This window comes from Hypanus sabinus, chromosome 13 (assembly GCF_030144855.1).
Source record: "Hypanus sabinus isolate sHypSab1 chromosome 13, sHypSab1.hap1, whole genome shotgun sequence".
Classification (NCBI taxonomy): domain Eukaryota; kingdom Metazoa; phylum Chordata; class Chondrichthyes; order Myliobatiformes; family Dasyatidae; genus Hypanus; species Hypanus sabinus.
This window is the reverse complement of record NC_082718.1, coordinates 55989633-56003617: the sequence shown is the minus strand read 5'-3', so window position 1 is coordinate 56003617 and position 13985 is coordinate 55989633. Positions and strand designations below refer to the sequence as shown.

General features: G+C 41.3%; 1 protein-coding gene across 1 annotated transcript; it reads left to right on the top strand.

Moving 5' to 3' along the window:
* Positions 1-4496: 4496 nt before the first annotated feature.
* LOC132403881 (ATP-sensitive inward rectifier potassium channel 8-like) lies at positions 4497-13019 on the top strand. Its single transcript, XM_059987657.1, has one exon. The coding sequence runs from the start codon at positions 4881-4883 to the stop codon at positions 6093-6095; it is 1215 nt and encodes a 404-aa protein (XP_059843640.1). The 5' UTR covers positions 4497-4880; the 3' UTR covers positions 6096-13019.
* Positions 13020-13985: the final 966 nt, after the last annotated feature.

Genomic DNA, 13985 nt, shown 5'->3' with positions numbered 1-13985 from the left:
CAGTGGGCTAAGCACACACCCTGTGGTGTCAGTGAGGAGGATATGTTATCACCAATCCGCACAGACTGTGGTCTTCTGGTTAGGAAGTCGAAGATCTAATTGCAGAGGGAGGTACTGAGGCCCAGGTTCTGCAACTTCTCAATCAGGATTGTGGGAATGATGGATTAAATGTTGAGCTATAGTTGATGAACAGCATCCTGATGCAGGTACTTGTGTTGTCTAGGTGGTCTACAGCCGTGTGGAGAACCATTGAGATTGCATCTGCGATTGACCTATTGTGGTGATAGGCAAATTGCAATGGGTCCAGGTCCTTGTTGAGGCAGGAGTTCAGTACACTCAAAACATACCCCTCAAGGCATTTCATCACTGTCGATGTGAGTGCTACTGGGCGATAGTCATTAAGATAGACCACATTATTTTTCTTAGGCACTGGTATAATTGTTGCCTTTTTGAAGCAAGTGGGAACTTCTGCCTGTAGCAGTGAGAGTCTGAAAATGTACTTGAATACACCCATCAGTTATTTGGCACAGATTTTCAGATCCTTACCAGGTGCTCCATCGGGACCTTCTACCTTGCAAGGGTTCGCTCTCTTTAAAGAAAGTCTAACATCAGCCTCTGAGACAGAGATCACAGGGTCACCAGGTGCAGCAGGGATCTTCACAGCTGGAGTTGTGTTCTCCCTTTTGAAGTGTGCACGGAAGGCGTTGAATTCAATTCAAGTTTAATTATCATTCAATCATAGATGAATATTAATGAATACAGCCAAATGAGACAGTGAAGCTCCAGGACCAAGATGGCAAAACACAGTGCACACAGTCACACACAACACAAAGCACACGTAGCACATACAAGATAGTAAACACAAGTAAGATATCAGTAAAATACAGCCACTCAAAAAATACAGTGCAAACCCTGAGTCCATGAACGCTGCAAAAATCTGCACTTGACCACATCACAGCTTGTCTTCTGCTGAGTGAATACTGGAGATGGGGTCAGTACTGACTCCAGCCTGGATGCTATATCATATCACCCCAGGGAGCACACCGGCTTTGATGTGTCTCTACTGGCAGCTGTAGTAGGGTAATTCTAGGCAGTTTCTAGAGTAGGTTACATGGTGGGCACAACATTGTGGGCCAACGTGCCTGTAATGTGCTGTAGGTTTCTATGATTCTAAGATTCGATGACACCGCAGCTTGAGGCCTGCTCCTCGCTATCACTGAGGCCACACCATCCCTCACCATCTGCCCCAACTCTCAGCAAGTAAATCAGTGAATTAAACTCACTGAAGTATGGCACCGGCAGCAATCCAGGGATTACTACCCCAGAGGTCCTGCTTTTCAGCTTTCCACCTAGCTCCCTCAAATCTCTGTTCAGGACCTCCTCACCTTTCCTACCCATGCCATTAGTGGCAATATTTACCAAGACTTCTAGCTGCTCCCCCTCCCCCTTAGAATGTTGTGGACCCGATCCAAGATATCTCTGGCCCTGGCACCTGGGAGGCAACATACCATCTGGGTGTCGCTATCACATCCACAGAATCACATCTGTATTCCTCTAACTATAGAATCACCTATCAGTACTGCAGTCCTCTTCACCTCTCTTCTCTTATGAGCCATAGCGCCGTACTCAATGACAGACACCCAGTCACCCCCTTGTTAGGACGTCCTCCTCAACTGTATCAAGTGGTCTGCTTACCTTCTCCCTTTCAAAGTGTGCATGGAAGGCATTGAATTCAATTCAAGTTTAATTGTCATTCAACCATACATGAATACCAATGAAAGTGGGAACGGTCACAGGAGTGCTCTACACTGGCTACCCATTTCCCTTCCTTCTCCTGACAGTCATCCAGTTACCTGAAGACTACCAGTTATGAAGATTAGTTAAAAACAGCAGTTCAGAATTAAACAATCTGAAGTGTTGAAAATCTGGTAAATAGATAAATAAGCAAATTTGAGTACAGATCTATCATATCATTTGGAGAAAACGAATTTAGTTTTAATGACAAAATCAAAAGTGGCCAAATGTCATATGCAAAAAAAACACAACCAAGTTACTGAAATTCTTAAAGAAATTTTACCTGCTTCCTTTATTGTCTCTGATCTGCCTGAATTCATCCCATACCAACATGATGAACCTCTAAATGCCCTGTGAGGTAGCCTCACAAACACCTTGTCTGCATCCTTTTAAATCTGTAACTGGATAAGCCCCATCATACAGCTATGGGACGTGTTCTCCCTGGAGCAAAGGAAGCTGAGGTATGATGTGATTAAAGTACATAAGATCATGAGGGACATAGATCAGGTAGACAGTAAAAATCTGTTTCCTGCAGTTGGGCTATAAAACAAGAGGGCATAGGTTTAAGGTGAGAGGAAGGAGATTTAAGAAGGATCCAAATGGAAATATTTTACACAAAAGTAGATGATTTCTGAAATAACTTGTCAGAGGAGATGATGGAATTAAATAGAATTGCTGTATTTGGAAGGTATTTAGACAGACATTTAATTAGGCAAGGCATGGAAGGATATGACCCTAATGCCAGTAAATAGGATTAGTGTAGATGAACAAAAAGGTTGGCATGAATGCAATAGGCTAAAGGACAAATTTCAGTGCTATACATGTGTCTCCATGACTCTCTGTCCCTCTTGTAAGGATGTTAAAGATTGCAGGAAGAAGCAGAAGAATAGGATTGAGAGCTAAGTTACATCAGCCATGATTGAATGGAGGAGCAGACTCGATAGGCCAATTGACTGATCCTATATCTCATGGTCATTTTAACTGGACGCTGATAATCATCAATGACCCTGCTAAAATGCTGAAAATGAAAGGATAATACTCTATTAAAGTTAAGCTTGAGAAATGTTTTCACCAATTAATTTATCATTAATCATTCTTATTTTTCTGTGCCCTTTCTACTGTGATATTATAGGCATCTTGGCAATAAAAGTTGATACGGTGCTTTGTAGGGAAGATTGGAGCGGGTGAACTGTTTTAATTTTGTTTTATTCCTTACTTTGACAATGACAGCGTTCCTGGAAGCCCGCAGATCTCCAGGGCGGTGTCTGTGGTTGATGCATTATGATGCCCTGACAAAACTTTTATCGAGTTTCATGTTAATAGTTCAGCAGAGTTCTACTGGTCATGATTCTTTTGTTTTCCGTTAGTCCGTGTTAAAATGCAGTCAATAGCCTGGGATATCTCAACCATCTTCTCATTTCAGCCGTACAATATTTCAGGCACGTCGTTAAGTTTGACTTCGTCTTTATCCGAATTTAACGAAGAGGAAAGGAAATGTAAATTTTGTTCATATAATTTGAATCTTGCGACAAGTTTTCCATGAGTTACTTGAAGCTTAACATCTTTAAGGTCACGATGGAGATTTCAATTGATTTGTTATGGAATACGGATTTCCCTCTAAGCATTTTCCACGTGTGCTCTCTGCAATACGATGCAGTGTTTTCATTCACAAGGTCCAATGTGCAAACTATTCGAGTCTCTGCTCTTAATACTCGTCGTGAGGCACGATATGCAGCAGGTAGCGCTACTGCCTCGTTCCTCTAATAACCTGCATTAGAGTCTAACCCCGGGTACTAACTGTCCGAGGCTTCCACATTCACTTGTCAATTTCCTCAAAGTGCTCTGGTGTACTCCCGCATCCTACAGACGCTCAAATCGGGCACTCAGGTGTATGAGTGATGGGGTAGTCAGTGGCATGTGATAGAGAATACAGTGTAAGGAAATAAATAGAGGGGTGAGACTTTATATGGACAGAATGCATGCACATTCTACAAAACACATGAACAAGATGCGGAACTTTTTCAGCGCTGAAAAAGAAGTCAGTATCTGCCCCGAGACTCAGTGTGTTGCAGGAACTCAGCGGGTCATGAATCTCCCCATAGATGCTGCTTGGTGAGCTGAACTCCTTCAGCCGACTGCTTGTTATTTCAGATTCCAGCGTCTGCAGATCTCGTCCATCTAGACGACATCCCTCTCCCCGTAGCCTACCAAGCTTATTTGGCTAGCTCGCCGACTTTGGTTATTTAAGGAAACGCGGGGTTGTACACTGATGATGAAAAAAAAAATCAACAATTGAAGAGTGCAGTCCTTTCACTCTGTCAGGTCAAAAGACAAGAAAAGGTCACAGAAGTACCCGCTCCGGGCTGTTCAGCTTTCAGAGCCGACAGAAACCATCATTGTTATGTGGAAGCCGGCAACGAAAGATATGAGTTCCAATATCAAATAAAACTTTAAAATCATTCTCAGCGTTTCGACTTTTTATGGGTCGAAATAAGTTTGAGAGACTGTTTGAAACGGGTTTCTCCCGCGCAGTCAGCCAGCGAAGGTTTCATCCAATTCACTCGGAAAGTTACGCACCACGGCGTCAGTCGCCTCTGGTGTTAATTTCAGGCGGAAGTGTTGAAGAACTAATGCATCAGATGGGAAGTCCTCTCGCAAACGTCAGAAGGTTTGTGACTGAAGGCAAACGGAGAGTTTGAAATAGGATTCATTTATGGACGTAACCTGCCCGACCACGCCCACTCGCCGCCCCTACCCCGCCCAAGATTTAGGAGCAGCGAGCGAACAAGATCCAGAGTGATCGGCTGGCTGCCGAGGTCACCAGATTCCTCGCGAACCCGCGTTGGATGGACCAACTTGTCAGGTGCCTCTGAGCAGCGTGGAGGAGGTAGCGATATCGGAGTGGTTTAATTCGCTGTTGTGATTTAACTCCGAGAGGAGGGGGAGCGAGGTAGAAATCCTGGCGGGACATTGGTACTTGCATTCATGTGCAGGTTGGGCGCCTAAGTGAGGCTGAAACGTCCAACGGAAGCACAGTCGTTGCTCGGATTCCCTGCCCGGTGTGAAGTCAGGACTATGCTGCCAGAATGTTGGCCAGGAAGAGCATCATCCCAGAGGAGTACGTCCTGGCCCGGATCGCGGCTGAGAACGTCCGGCAGCCCCGCTATACGATACGTCCTCGCCAACCCCGCTTCATTAACAAGAACGGAGCTTGCAACGCGGCGCACAAGAACATCAGGGAGCAAGGACGCTTCCTGCAGGATGTCTTCACCACCCTGGTGGACCTGAAGTGGCGCTACACCCTCTTCATCTTCACCATGTCCTTCCTCTGCAGTTGGCTCCTCTTCGCCATGATGTGGTGGCTGGTGGCTTTCGCACACGGGGACCTGGACCACAGACAGAGCGCGTCCTTCGAGCCGTGCGTCACCAAGGTGAGATCTTTCACCTCGGCCTTCCTCTTCTCCATCGAGGTGCAGGTCACCATCGGCTTCGGCGGCAGGATGATGACCGAGGAGTGCCCCATGGCCATCACCGTGCTCATCATGCAGAACATCTCGGGGCTGATCATCAACGCCGTCATGCTGGGCTGCATCTTCATGAAGACGGCTCAGGCTCACCGGAGAGCGGAGACGCTGATCTTCAGCCGGCATGCCGTGGTCTGCCTGAGGAACGGCAAGCTCTGCTTTATGTTCAGAGTGGGCGACCTGAGGAAGAGCATGATCATCAGCGCCTCCGTCCGGATGCAGGTTGTGAGGAAGACCACCACCACCGAGGGAGAAGTTATCCCCATCCACCAGATCGACATCCTGGTGGACAACCCCATCGACAGCAACACCATCTTCCTGGTGGCGCCGCTCACCATCAGCCACGTTATAGACAAGCGGAGCCCTCTCTACGAGATCTCGGCCAGTGACCTGCAGCACCAGAACCTGGAGGTGATCGTCATACTGGAAGGCGTGGTGGAGACCACTGGCATCACCACCCAGGCCAGGACGTCTTACATCGCCGAGGAGATCCTGTGGGGCTACCGCTTCGTCCCGATCGTGACCGAAGAGGACGGTACCTACTCGGTGGATTACTCCAAGTTCGGCAACAGGATCAAAGTGGCAACTCCTCGCTGCACGGCCAGGGAGCTGGATGAGCAACCCTCCATCCTGATCCAGACCCTGCAGAGGAGTGAGCTCTCGCACCAGAACTCGCCGAGAAAGCGGAGTTCCATGAGGCGAAACAACTCAATGAGGAGGAACAACTCTTTCTTAAATAAAGTGCAGTTTTTTACTCCGGATAGCACAGAATACTGATAAATTCTATCATTGACTGGGAAATGAATTTTACAGAGGTGCATGCATTTTGTTTGGAATTTTACACGTTTTCAATCGAGTCGCGACTTGCAGACTGAGAAAGACATCTTTAATAAAAATCGTTATATTTTTCTTTCTGTGCCCATATGAAGTTAAAGTATATTACACTACGAGCTCGTTTCTACGATGTTAACTTTTTTTTCTGTTAGAAGTTCCGTAAACCCATTGGAAAGTTAGCGAGTCCTTTGCGGTTCCGCAGGACCCTTCGCTGTTTGCCAAGAATTTGTCTCGTACCTCATTGGCAATACATCATTTATTGATAGAACAATCAACCAATGAGGTGAAGGATGCGTAACAGGTTATCCACTGCTCGATTAACTTCAATAAGCAAGGGAACAGAGAGTCTGCACCTTTTTTTTGTTGTTCCGGCTAGCATCCTCGAGGAACCTCCTGCTCCCTGAGTGTTTCTCCTCACGCCCTTTGCCCTTGCATCCTGCCCCCAGTTTGGCGAGTATCCAGTTCTGAGCTCGGTCCTTTTTCTCTTGCCTTTCTTCACCCTCTCAGTTTACATGACTGTGGAAATTATTTAAATTAGAATCCATTTATCTTTATTTAATTAGTTCAGTTGAAATAAATTGAACAAACGGTTGATCTGATTTCTCTGTTGTTTTGAAGATTGGTCTGGGCCCTGTGTCTGAGCAAGGGACAAAACGAAGGTGCAAGACAGAAGGGTTTTTGATAGTGATGATAAGGGAATTGGACTTAGAGAAACCCTTTATAACGGGACTGAAAGGGTGAAGGAGATACAGTAGATCCTGTTAATGAGTTTTGTTGACTGCTGACTTGTGCTACAGGATATAACAGACTGAGCTTGTGACACAATATATATGGGATTTTCAGAGGAAGAATGCTCTCTCAGAACATGGCTTATGTATCACTAATATACACTGAGACTCATCTTGAGCCTTAGAGCAAATGGAATGTAAACATTGCTGTTCTGTAACTCTTTCCACTCAAATATGCCTATAAAATTTACAAGGACTGGGAATTATAGTGTGTCAAGACTGAAGGCCAATAAAGATGTCAAAATATCCCACTTGAGACAGAGTTTGTACAGTCAGTAAAATGCCTGTAGCAGCTCTCCACAAAAGAGTTTGGCTCTTTATGTCTGGGCATGTGATTAGAATAAATACTAAAGTGTGGCACTTGTTTAACATATGCTTAAAAAAAAGATAAAGTAGAAATGTCTTTGCTGAATGTGACAGATTTTTTCACCATTTTAATCCTCAGCAGATATAGCTCCAACTGTCACTCAAACTAGGAGGTGTAAATGGCATCTTTAGTTGAATAAAATCAAAGTTTGCTAGAAGCACTCATGCTGCATTTGTGGAAAGGGAAACAGAGTTAACCTTACAAGTTGAAGTGACAGCGACTGTGGCAATACTGGTTCCTGGTTCCATATTGTAGAAAAGTCTTGGACGTAAAATGTGAACTCAGTTTCCTTATCCACAGAAGTTACCTTACTTGTTGAATCTTTTCAGGATTGTCCATATTTATTTCAGACTTTCAGCATCTGCAGTATTTTTATTACCAATACTTGAAAACAGATTGCTGGCAGTTCTCTCAACATTGGGCAAAATAATATTAACAAGATGGCAGCTTTTAAGTGCAGCTGCATTTTGCAGGTCCTAGAATGGATTACTATGCTGCTAATATGTAGCTGTATCTACAACAACTGTAAATTGGTATATCATGATCACCAATTGCTTACAGACATTTGAAACTTTTTGATTGCTCTGTAGAATTATAGAGAGAAACAGGGAATGACTTATATAACGTTTGTGACTTGAATTGTAATGTTAGCTTTATGAACTTGCTATTGGCTGAAAAAATCATACATTTGCTAATTTTTTCTGGATTCCAATATTGACACTTATTCTTCTCACCACTTTTAATCTAATTTTTGGATAAGAGGGAGTACCAACTCCTGGTACAAAAATATAGTAATGGTCTAAAAATTTCACACCAAATGAACAGGCTGGAGATCTGAAGATGGTGATGGTACAGTCTGATCAGTTTACTGGATTACAGAGTTGAACAAACCCAGCTAGACAAAGTCCGATTTTATTTTTTGAATGAATTAATAATTCTTCTGGCCCCACACCAGTGACCAGACTTGTGCACAGCCACACCAAGCCCCAGCCAGGCAGTCAAGAAAGAGTGTCAGTGTGGAAAACTGTGCTGAGATTATAATCAGACTCCACTTGTTGCAACAGTCAGATCTAATTGTTGGCAGTGCCTCAGCATTACAGCTAGGTGCAGATGTCCAGCCCAAATCAGAACTGCCCACTCTGTAATAATATGAAAATTTACAATACTGCAACAACTTTAATGATACCTGAGGTATGCGGCTTCTCTGTGTCCTTGACCAGTCTGATCTACCTGAAACCATCAGCTATCTCTCTGTGTGGTTTTATCTTAAAAGGTTCCTCATAAGTAGTTTTCCAATTTTTCTTTGTTCTGGCTTGGAGAATTTATTTGTATACAGCTTCTCTCTTCCTTTCCAGTCCTGATGAAGAGACTCCGGCTGAAACAATGACAATTTTATTGCTTTCTATAGATGCTGCCTGACCTGCTGAATTCCTCCAACATTTTGCGTGTGTTGCAGGATTTCAATCTTTTGTGCTTATGATACTGCAGAGTGACTTGTGCAAGTGTTTCCTTCGCTCATTCTCACATGCCCATCTCTGAATTACCTCAATGCTTCTTGATTTAACTTATCCTGTTTATCTAAAGTTTATCATTTGATAGTATTGGCCAATCAGTTGGATTCTCTGTGAAGAATCACGTGTTTACAATTTATTCCATTTTCTTGAAGTAGATTTGATTCCTTTTTCTTAACAAGCACATATTTTTTCTTGAGGAATTCTTAACTCATAATAAAACCCACACAAACTAATCAGTTAAAGATCTGAAACCTTTTAATTTCTAAGAAAATCAATTAAGATTCTCATCTCTAGTTTATGAATTCCTAATTTCTGCACCCAAACTTCCAAATTTATTGAAGTTCCCAAGATCAAATCTTGCTTTACCATATCTTTCTAAGCTCCATCTAAGTGCCATTTATTCAACACCTTTGCTATGTTCAAATCAAATCAGTTATACAGTATTTTTTTATTTGCAATTAATTTATTCTCTCTTGAGTAATTCTTTGCTTTCTTAACTTTTTCACCATCGGTCATAGTCAAAGAGTCACAGAAAGATGCAGCATGGGAGCAGACCCTCTGGCCCACTGAATATGTGCCAATCATCACTTGTATTATCCTTTTGTAAGGCATTTTATTTTCCCCTTATCAACCTCTCCCAGATTTTACAACTCGCCTGTACTAGTGGTAATCTATAGCGGCCAATTAACCTACCAACATTTTGAGAAGGTGTGCGGAAATCATATCACTCAAGGGAAACCCATATATTTACAGACAGCATGCCAACTCCATACAGACAGCACCAAATGTCAAGACCAAACCCAGGTTACTGGGAGCTGCTCACCGTGCTGTCCCAAAACTTCAGCCGCATTTAAAACTTGAGGATTCATTTTTTTCAGCTTTAGGTATCAGAAACTTGTTGGGTTGGCAATGTGGAATCATAGAATAACAGAATATAGAGCAAGGAAATAGGCAATTAGACCCAGTCCATCTATACTGAAGTGCAGGCATTTTCCCACGTTATTGACTGCACCCAGTGATTGGTCCACAGACCTTGGTGCCTAAGTGATTGAAGAGTTTGTCTAGAAGCGCTCAGCTAGAAAAGTCTTGGAAAATCTTGGCTCTTTAATGTGGAGTCTCAAAAAAATCTGCATGTTTAAATAAATAGTTTGTTGCTGCTTAGTATATTTATATCAGTGCACTCAGTGCACTGCTTTTTTTACTGTAGTCCAAAATATTGCTATAAATACTGCTATTTATTATTATTTATCTATTTATTCCTTAACATCAGACTGTTCTTACTCATATAGTGGTGTGCACATATGTAGGAGTTAGGTAGGAGTTGTGGACTTAGCTTTCTCTTCCAGGCTGAAATAAAGGCTTGCATCTCTTTTCTAAGAGTAAGTATTTGTGTTGGCACTGAAACAGAAAACAATGCATACAGGATAAGTGTCGTGATTTAGACACAGATTCTGGCTTATTGCTCCAACACAGCACTGAGGGATTGCTTAAAGATTCGAAGCAACACTCATGAAATGCTGGAGGAACTCAGCAGGCCAGGCTGAACTATGGAAAAGAGTACAGTTGATGTTTCGGGCCAAGACATCGACCGTTTACTCTTTTCCATAGACGCTGCCTGACCAGCTGAGTTCCTCCAGTATTTTGTGTGCGTTGTTTGGATTTCTAGCATCTGCAGATTTTCTCATTGTTAAAGATTTAAAGATTAGCTTTAATTGTCACATGTACATCGAAACATACAGTGAAATGCATTGTTTGTATCAGGGATGAGATGGTGGCAGCCTACAAATTGTCGCTGTGCTTCCGGAACTAACATTGCATGCTGCACTGTTGGAGGCACTTTTAAGTGAGATGTTAAGTAAAACATCTATCTGCAATTTGAATGGAAATTCTCCCATGTCTTTTGTCCTAATTAAACCAGACTACCTGGCCATTGTTCTGTTCTTGGTTTGAAAGCTTGCTGAGCACAAATTGACTGCGCTGCTTCTATTTCTACAACATTGGATACACTTTAAAGTTGTTTCATTGTCTGCTTAATGTTTGGGACACCACACATTAATGAAATATGCAATGCAACAGTAAACCTTTGTTTTTAAATTTGATAAGTGGCAATTGAAAGGCCTAGTTAGCACAACTTTAGTTATGGAGTAAAATTCATGTTATAGGAAGACTCTTATTAATTGCAATCAAGTCTACTGAGGTATAACCACTAAATTCGATTTACTGTCTGCTTTATTTTATGCACATCTTTTAATCTGCTTGTAACACGTGTGTAGCAATAGACTACAGAATTGTTTTTTTTGCTTTGTTTCATTAATATGTATTAGTAACATAATCAGAGCAGCAACTTCACTCCTCCGTTTTCTGTAATTTAAAGAAATCCTGAAATTGTGAATGATGCCATATTAGTGCAAGTGAATTTTTTTCCTAAAGAAAATAACCTTGTATCCAGATTCTTACTATGATATGTATATCTAGTAGTAGTTATTTTAATATTTTTGCTTGCTACTGAGCAGCAGCTCCAATTTATTAAACTCTGGAATTTGAAATAACTTTTCATTAAAAATAAATGAAAAAAAATATGAACAAGTGGATTCCATTGGGAAAAAGAATAAAGGTTAAAGTATTATCCATTTACTGTATTTGGATACATTTATTACAAAAATTCCATTCAAAATAGTGACCAATTTTCAAGTGTTCGTTGAAAATATAAGTGATACATATAAATTTGTAAAACAGCAGTAAAATCAAACAATACATCACAATTATTGTCATAGCCTGTATAAATGAATGGCAAAGCTAATGGTTTCATAGATGCAATTGATAATTACATCCACGTTAGTTGTCATCCTCATCTGAGATATTCTTTATCGAATGTGTTGGCTGTACTGCTGCCACGAAACAACAAATCTCACATTATCTAAGGCAGTGATAATAAATCTGTTTCTGACGCTGTACCTAAGCAAGAATTAAATTGAACTCATTTGTTGTATGTATTTTCAGCAGCAAAATATTTAACACACTGCACACATTATTTCCTCTTTTCATGTGCTGGTAATACTTAAACTAACAAATGGTTATCCTCAGACAAAGCAGTTGAATAAACAGTAACCGATATAACAAGGTATATGTAACAGATCTCACACATGCCCTCTTTCAGAATTAGAAGTTTTCCACTAATATCTACAATTTAGCTGAGCACATTTGTTAAACTGCCATTCAATATTAGCTTTAGCATAGAGAGGTCTTTTATTCTTCACTGACAAATCCATGTTTTGGCACATCATCAGCCATGAATGTTCCCAAGCAACTTCTACATCTTTCTTCCACTAGTTGAAATGGATCATGAAGTAGGAATATATTTCTGCCAGAAGGAGGACCTGACAGCAATTTTATTTTTAGCCTGTGAGTGGACTGTAGTAAAATTTGAAAATGCTGGATACACATCAGGGAGTAATTGTGGAATGAGAGTTTTAAGTCCAATTTGCAATTCTGATGAAGGTACTTTGACCTGAAACTATAATGCAGTTTGTTCTTCAGATCAGGGGTTCCCAACCTTTCTTATATCATGAACTCCTACCATTAACTGAGAGGTCCCAGGTTGGGAACCCCTGCTCTAAATTCTGCTTGACCTGCTGAGTATTTTCAGTGTTTTCTGTTTTTTTTTAATTTCAGATATCCAGCATTTGCAGTTCTTGATTTTCTTTTAGTGTGTCTGCCCAAATCTAATTAGTTGATAACCAAAATCAAGTTTTGACCTCAGAATGACCTTTAAGATGCCTATTAGAAATACATCTATATCTGATTAAACTGAAGAAAATATTTATTGATTATTATTGAACAGAAGAATGTTATGATAGAAGCAAATAGATTATCCCCACCTGACCAATACCTGGAGATGAACCATGTGATGCACAGTAAACAATATTGATTTGACCAATCATAAGATAAGGAAATGTGGCTATGTATATAAAGGACTATCATTGTTTTACCCATTTTGCACCACTAAGCAAGACAGATTTTATCTTCCTAACAATTAATCTTGTGTATCACATTCCCTCTTTATACTTATGGAGGAAATTACACTCAGTTTGTTTACCTTTAAGAAGTACGCATCACGATAGTTTTAATCCTTTAAATGCTGATTTTTGTAACACAAAATCTTGTATGAAAAGTTTAAATTAAAATATGGAAATATGTTTACCCGTGTCTGCACTCAATATTCAGTTGGAAATGATTAGGTTGAAAATTTCCAAAATATTATTTTTTGATTGCTGTACGTTCCTGTCATTTGTCATGTGTACCTGAGCATGAAATTGATTTGTTTCTAGAAGTAAGTAGAATGTGCAATATCAGCTTTTGGTTACTTAAGTATTGATATTAAATCATAAAGAGCCAACAAAGGTAGTAAGCACACTCAGTATCTGCGGAATGATTGAAATATTACGTGTCTGACATTACCAGTTAAAACATATTAACAGAAAAGTCTTGGCAAAGCTTTATTTCTGTACAATACTAAAACTACCCCAAGCCAGCTTGAAAGGGTGGTGAGAACAGACACAACATTAACTCTCAAAATGTATTTTAATGAATACCTAAATAGGAGAATTTTTGCAGTGATATTAACAAAGCACTGGGTAATGGTACTTATCAGATAGCTCTTTGAAAGAGCCAGCACAGATACAGAGGGCGAAAGTCCCACCATTACTTGACATGGTAGATGCTGCAAAGTCAATTGCCCTCGAAGACCAATTTGGAACATGAGGGTAGGGGGCATAACTTCATAAAAAGGGATTGCCCATTTCAAACAGAAGAAAGAGAGATGTTGTTTTTCTTGGAAACACAAAAGTACATTGCAGATGCTGGGGTCAAATCAACACGTACAAACAAGCTGGATGAACTCAGCAGGTTGGGCAACATCCGTTGAAATGAGCAGTCAACGTTTCGGGCCAAGATCCTTCATCAGGACTGAAGAAGGAGGGGGCAGGGGCCCCACAAAGAAGGTGGGGGGAGGGTGGAAGGTGCCAGGTGAAAAACCAATCAGAGGAAAGATCAAGGGTGGGGGAGGGGAAGCAGGGAGAGGATAGGCAGGAAAGATGAAGAAGGAATGTAAGGTGAAAGCACTGTGTAGAAGAAGAGGGCAGAATCATGAGAGAGGTGATAGGCA